Source organism: Humulus lupulus, chromosome 1, assembly GCF_963169125.1.
Source record: "Humulus lupulus chromosome 1, drHumLupu1.1, whole genome shotgun sequence".
Classification (NCBI taxonomy): domain Eukaryota; kingdom Viridiplantae; phylum Streptophyta; class Magnoliopsida; order Rosales; family Cannabaceae; genus Humulus; species Humulus lupulus.
The window spans coordinates 265,726,380-265,733,897 of NC_084793.1; the positions used below are offsets into that span (position 1 = coordinate 265,726,380).

Here is a 7,518-nt window from a genome sequence, read left to right on the forward strand (position 1 = left end):
AGTGTTTAAATGTGATGCACGAGAAACATGTGGTTAGGGCATGCCATGAATGTTAAATATGAGATTGATCAGAGCTTGAGTCTCTGTGTTTGTGCATGATCCTAATTATGCTAGCAATTGTTAAGTAAGCATGTTGAATGTCCTATATTCGGATATTTGACATGTGATATATGCCTGGTAGCATTGCTTACTTGTGCGTGGCACTGACTTACTAGTCAGAATCGGCAATGGTGTCAGATTCATCTGTGAAGCTGTGACTTACTAGTCAAGTTCAACAATGGTACTGAGCACTGGTCGTGTGTTACTAACCTAAGAGTCAGGAGCGGCATAAACATCATGACCGTAGAGCCGATAAAATATTAGATCTAGACATTTTCATTGAATGACTCAATATGAGCATTAATGCCGGACCGACCCTAAGTTCGATGAAAACTAAAAGCGCTTGCCTAGTTCTATGACTAGTTACTCAGAGGCGGGGCCAGAAGGCCCAGGTGACCGTATCGTCACATGGTTAGAAGGAATGGAACCCACAGTAGTGACTCTATGTTCACTTGATTGGTTTGCATTGGCGACTTACTTATCAATCACTTATTATGTTTAAGCTAATGACGTGATCACTTATTTGTAAAGGGAACGGAACCCACCTTGGTGACTTTTACAACTGTCACTCTTCTATTAGGGCTATAAGCCCAGTATGGTTATCAGAACCACCAATGTTAAATCACTTATCTAATTAGGATTGACTTAATAATCATCCACTCAGGAGGGCATGATATTACTGATTATGAGCATATTGAGTTTTCTTGCTGGGCTTCGGCTCATGGGTGCTATGTGGTGCAGGTAAAGGCAAAATAAAGCTGGACCATCCTTGAGTTGGAGAGCTTAGGTGACGAGGTGTACATATGCGGCTGCTCGACCGCCACGGCCGAGGGTTGAAAGAGGAACTAGGGATAAACCCTATTTTTCCGCTTAGATCGTCTAGTTGTAAATATTTTCTTATAATTAACCTTTAAATTATATTTTTGGGATCTCAATGTATACATTAAACATTTTAGTGAAACATTATATCTTAACCAAAAAAATTTAATCCCTAAACCGCTAATCATACTTAGTTACACGATTATGGCCAAATGACTTGATTAGCGAGTTTAGCATTGTTTAAAATGCACACTGTAACGGTCCCTGGAGTTTAGGTCGTTACACCTACCCTGGGCGATATATCACCTAGACCATTTTCTCGAGCCCCATTCGATCGTTTGTGCGAAGTCGACGTGTTTACCGTATCTTCCGCAGGCGATATATAGGCATACGTTGATATATCAAACACGTATTTGCACTTTTTCAACATATTTTGAATTGATTAAACAGTTTTGACTGAGTCAAAACGTGATCCTAACAGCTGCTGGAATGTAGTGCCCCAAAAAAAATTTAGATTATTTAAATTTTTGTGAATTATTTTATTTAAATGTTAAGTGTGATGAATTGTTTTATTTAAATGTTAGAATTGTTTGGTATAATCTTTTGAATTTAAAATTTTTAATTGTTTGTTTGGTTAATTAATTTAATAAGTGAATAATTGTGTAACATGTTTATTTTTTCTTTTAGTGTTACATTTTAATAAGTGTGACAATTGAGGTAATTATGTGAGTTATGGTTGAATGCACTAAGGTGCATGGTAGATAGTGATGCACTCTAGTGTTTTAGTGTGTGCTAGTACATGGTAATAAGGTGCACATGTGTGGATTTTCTACACATTTTATAATTGTCATTTATGATATTTTTGGGTAGTTTATTTTATTAAGTAGGAAATTAAATAAAAATAAAAAGAAAATAAGGGAATGGAAAACCATGTGGTGGACGTGTATGTGTGGTGGGAAAAGAATGGTTTATTCCATTTATTTTCTTGATTCAAATAAATTAAAAATTAGAAGACCATGGTTATTTTAAGTAAGGATGTGATCATCTTTTTATTCCATGCCATTTAAAGATAAAAACAATTATACAAAAATTAAGAGAAAATATGGAGAGAATAGGAAACTTACCTTTTCTTTTTATTAAGCCATTATGAGAGAATAAGGATAAAGGGGAAAGGAAAGAGGAGAAGAGCCATTTGCTCTTGTGGCTGCCGAAATTAGAGAGAGAGAGAGAGTGGCGTGTAGAGAGAGAGGGAGAAGAAGAAAGAAAGAGAGAAAGAAGAAGAAGGTGAAGAGGAGCCCATTTTAGAGTATGTGTTTCTTGTATTTTTGGTTTGTCAAATCTCTTTTCTTGATTATATGTTATTGACTTTGTTTATTTGTTGTGTGTGATTGGATTCTTTCTCCTCCTCATGGTGGTTTTCAAATAAAACCCTAGGCTTGAACAAGGGTGTGAAGTTTGGGTGTTGATCATATTGTGTTCTTGATTTTACAATCAAGAGAGGTAATGGTCTTTCTTAGCCTATATATTGGTTTTGATGGGTTTATCTTTGAGGTTTTTGATGGTGATGCTAATGGTTGATTATTGTAGGATTGATGATTATGATTTGTATATTTTTGAGAATATGATTTGTTTAAAAAGGGTTCATGGGTATGATTGAGGGAATGGATTTGATAGGGTTATAATGAGGATATATGTTATGTTTATATTGCTATGGTTATCTTTTTAATCCTTGATTTATGTAAAATGGTAAATGATGATTTTAGAAATATGATAAGAAATATGTTAGGATTGTTATAAGGCATGTTCATGAGATATGGTGTTATGAATTTATGTATGTTATTGCCATGGTTATTGTTGTTGGATTTCATGTGTAGATTCAATGGAATAGAAAAAATTGGTTTTATAAGATTTCATGTGAATATGTTAGTAATATTCTTAGAATTATGTATATAACAAGAGTATGATGATATTTTGGACATGTATAATTTTATGTGAAATTTTGGGATAAAAGATGAATCTCATGAGAAATTAAGCTTGCTGATTTTTGTAAATAATTGGATAAAAGTTTGATAAAAAAAATGATTTGCATGCATAAGTAATGTCCTTGATGTTATGTTACTTTTATGAAATTAAAAGGGGTATTTTAAATCCCATTAAAATGATATTTTACTCAAATAATTACCTACAGAACTTTTATTGAATTTTTGAGAAAATATGAGCTTTCAAATTGAATATGGTGATTTTTAATGATAAAAATAGTTGCTGGAATTTTTGTAAGAAAATATGAAGTGAGTTTCACTAAAATGAATTTGATGAGTTTTTGGAACGAATTATTTTCCTAAGTTATGGTAATATTGAAAAATGGCATTTTTAATGGTATGAATGCATATTTTGATAAGTTATGACTTTCTTTTATTTTGATTGAGAAAAATATTTAGATTCTATTTATTTGTGATTTTTGAATAAAATAAATGGTGGCTGAAAGTTTGTTTTAAAAAGGTTACACAACAAGGAAAAAGGGCTTTTACTTCGGTTTTTAAGCTTGATTTACTTCGGTTTTCGCTAAAATTCGCAACCGAAGTAGTTCGGAGCGAAGTAAAAACTAGCTAAAAACCGAAGTAGAATCCCCACTTTCTACTTCGGTTTTTACTTAATAACCGAAGTAGAAAGTGTATATACGCTAGCATCCTGGGCACTTTCTACTTCGGTTTTTAGGTAAAACCGAAGTAGAAAGTGGGGATTCTACTTCGGTTTTTAGGTAAAACCGAAGTAAAATGTACACTTTCTACCTCGGTTTTACCTAAGAACCGAAGTAAAAGGGGACTTTCTACTTCGGTTCTTAGGTAAAACCGAAGTAGAAAGTGTACATTTTACTTCGGTTTTACCTAAAAACCGAAGTAGAAAGTGCCCGCATTTTTTATTTAATATATGTTTCTAATTATTTTTAAATGGATGGTTTCTATTTTTATATAAATATATATATATTTTGGCCTGATTTTATTTAATTGATCTAATTAATATTTTTTTTTTTTGCCTAATTATTTTTCAACAATTTAATTATATAATATTACAATTATATATATTTTTACAATTGAAATTGGTTAAGAAATTTTTTTGAATAAATATATGATAACTTTTATTAATTAAAAATGTTGTGCATAAACATATAAAATACAAGTACTTAAGTAAGATAACTAGCCTTAACATTAATACATTTACATAGCCTTAACATTAATACATTTACAAAATACTAAACTTACAACTAAACAAAAATAGGCTTACTGATAAATGTATGGTATCAATTTGGCTAACCATTCGTGTTGGATTGGCAAGAGGTCTGCAATCTCACAATATTGCGTCTTCCCACCAAACTGTAAAATTAATAAATATAAATTAATTTCATAGATTATCGATAGCAAATAAATTATAAAAAATGAACTTACTTTTTCTTTTAGGGTAGTCATTGCATTTGATGCCCGTACAAGATCTCTAATGTACTTCAAGACATAAAAACCACATTCATGACTTTGTGGTTGTCTTGGACATGTAACATTGAATATCTTTGTGGGATTGCCGAGTAATGCATTGGAAGAAGCTCTATAATATGCACTATTTAAAAAGAAAATTATTAACAAAAGTTATTAAAATGTAGTAACATGTAATATTTGTTGCATATTAAGAAATATTTTAAAAATTTTAAAACTTACCTCATTATCATTGAATCAATTTCTTCTGGACGTTTGTGTGATTTCAATGGATCTAAGAACACGATTTTTCCTTTTGGCATAGCAATCACCAACATCCAATGTTCCCTAAAATAAGAAGCGTATGTTAAGTAAAATAATTAAATTTTTAATATATGACTAATCAAATAAAAAAAATTTACACTATTTCTTACCGTATGTTCCAAGGTATAAAGTAAAGTTGACCAACTCTATCCATGGTCATCAACCAATTCGCCAAGTCAATGGTTGATCGCTCTACATCGTTAACATTATTAATGCTAAGACGTTCAATGTCATAAAACTTGTAATAGACACGCTGATTTGGAAATAGAGACTCCCAAATGCATCTGCAAAATTTTCTTTAGTGTTAAATATTTTGAAAAATTTCGGCACAGTTTCCCCTATAAATAGGACTTCCCAAACCTGTAAACATTCAATGTCTATGAAAATTTTCAACAGATCACAGAGCAGTACTCATAACTGATTCTAAATTCCTATCATTCCAAAGAATTAGTTTAAGGGATACCTTAATCCGAATATCATTGCTGAGCCTCCAATCATATGCAAGGTAGCAACTTGTTCCACATCCTCTGAAGTTAGGAATATTGACTCGCGATTCATGAATGTTGGGTCCACTGGAATGGAGACGACTGAGTTTATTCCCTTAACTCTGCAAAATTCTCTCACCATAAACTGAAGGCTAACATGGATGCGATTCATGATGTGATCGGCAAATGGTTGGCCTTCGGTCAGAGTGTTTTCTGGATTGATGTGAGACCCAGCTGATGACAGATGCGGGCTAGTCATAGGAGGTTTTGACATATCCTTGGATGAACTTTTTGACATAGGAGGTTTCTTTCTTAGAGGACCCTACACAACATCAAGTTAAAATAATATTAAAATACTGGACCAAAAAATATTTTAATAGGTAACAAATTAAAGAATTCGTTTATACCTGGTCAGTCATAATTAAATCTTTTGGCCAAGGAAGAAATGTGTCATAAGTATCTCGAACATATTGTATCTCCCCAACAGAACATGGGATTTCAGCATCCTCTTGTAACATTTTGGTGACTCGCACCCTCGCATATTCGTCTGTCAGTTGGACACCATGAATAGTCAGTGGACCCACCCCATCAATGATAACACCCTCTGCCACCACATTATGAATATTATCCGAACAAAGTAACACATCCTGCATGTACGGTGTGTCATCCTGCATGTGCGGTGTGTGGTATTCTTCGTCGCTCTGCTCGTCATCATTGTCGTGTTCATCCATATCATCTAACCCACCTGCTTGTTTAGCTTTTTCCTCCTCTAAAGCTTTAAGTTCTGCTTTGAGCCTCGCAATTTCTGCATCTTTCTTACTAACAACATCAGCCATTTCTGTTGCTATTTTTGGTTTTCTTCCAAAGACGGACGAAATCTTCGCAAACGACCTACAATAATCAACCAAATTTATTTTAAAACTAAAATATTATAGAATTAAGTTAAATGCAACAAATAAAAAATAATATCATACCCAAGTGCTCTAACACGCCCTGGGTGCTCAGGTGTCCCTAAAGCTTGCGTTAATATGTCATTCCGACCCTTTGCAATGATTTCTCCACTACTAACTTTTTCTTTCAGCTCATTCTGTGGAACAAACCAGTGGTCACTTATATTAGTGACTTATAAGAACTTTATCATTCCTAAATTACTTTAAAATACTTGCTTGAAACCACTTACAATTCTTGCTTCAATTTGTTTGTCCAAATCTGTAACAAGAACCTTCCTCTTTTCTCGTGCTCTTATCCATACTTGGTACCGTTCTACATCTGCCACACCTAGTTCAGTTTTCTACAACATACAACAATTAATTAAAGTTGGTGAGTGCAATATTCTTCATAACAAGTTGACAGTTATAAAATAGTGATGTGAATTACTTACCAGGTCCTCTCTAACATTGGCAAGCCCTCTACGAGATGTACGATGCCTCGAAGTATATTTGAGAGATCTTTCACGTTGTGCTTCCCGCAAAGCCTACATTAAATAGGTAACAATAAGTTTTTAAGAAATTATTAGTATTTCAAAACTAATAAATCATATACATAATAGATATACACAATAGTACCATAAACTCAGGAGATAAACGGTGGCTAACAAATGTCCTCCAATCTTCTAGGTCAAGTTCTGGATATTTCTTAGGAAGGATTTGGAGTTCATCTATCAGACCGTCTTCTGCCAAAGGGTAGATGTAGTCACTAGTGATGTTGGTCTTAAAATCTCTCATCATTCTTCCCGCACTTTTCATTAATTCTGGTTTCCAATTTTCTGGAATGTTAAAGGCACCCTGAAATAGAAAGAAAATGATTAATGAAATGCAAAGTAATTCATGAAAATGATCAATATATTAAAGTAATTAAAATATTCATAAAATATTTTCTTACATATACATCCTCCCATATTCTATTCTTCAATTCTTGTGGGACTTGTCTCCAATCCTTATAATTGAGAGAGACCGTTCTCCTAGTTTTAACTCCAAGGTACGATTGCATCTCACTATATGCTTTCCCTATAGGTTGACCTTTATCATTAAACTGAATATTTCTCTTTATTCCCTTAGCTTTTTGATTATTGATATTGTTCTTCTTTGTTGGGCCTCGCCTATTTGGTGTGTTCTCCCCTTCAGAAATTGTCATCTGCACATAAACAAGAATTAACGTTACAATTATGACATAAATAAATACATATTTAACATAAAAATGAATACATTACTCACTGGACACATTTTCTTTTCTTTTTTCTTTTCTTGGTTGATCCACAATCTACCCATATTCCGTCTCTAATATCATTTCTAATATATTCCCCATCATCATCAACTTCATGGAAATCA

At 33.0% G+C, this 7,518-nt stretch overlaps 1 protein-coding gene across 1 annotated transcript; it reads right to left on the reverse strand.

Moving 5' to 3' along the window:
- Window positions 1-5,055: 5,055 nt before the first annotated feature.
- LOC133832751 (uncharacterized) lies at window positions 5,056-6,969 on the reverse strand. Its single transcript, XM_062263059.1, has 6 exons — window positions 6,757-6,969; window positions 6,573-6,665; window positions 6,372-6,482; window positions 6,166-6,278; window positions 5,599-6,082; window positions 5,056-5,513 (listed from the first exon to the last, which is right to left on the reverse strand). Exons 1-6 carry the CDS (start codon window positions 6,934-6,936, stop codon window positions 5,154-5,156), a joined length of 1,341 nt encoding a protein of 446 aa, XP_062119043.1. The 5' UTR covers window positions 6,937-6,969; the 3' UTR covers window positions 5,056-5,153.
- Window positions 6,970-7,518: the final 549 nt, after the last annotated feature.

Coding starts and splice junctions, on each gene's coding strand:
- LOC133832751 (XM_062263059.1), bottom strand. CDS start 6,936: ATGAAAAGTGCGGGAAGAATGATGAGAGATTTTAAGACCAACATCACT. Junction 6,666..6,756: donor GTTTATCTCCTGAGTTTATG/GTACTATTGTGT, acceptor TATTTAATGTAG/GCTTTGCGGGAAGCACAACG. Junction 6,483..6,572: donor CCAATGTTAGAGAGGACCTG/GTAAGTAATTCA, acceptor TGTATGTTGTAG/AAAACTGAACTAGGTGTGGC.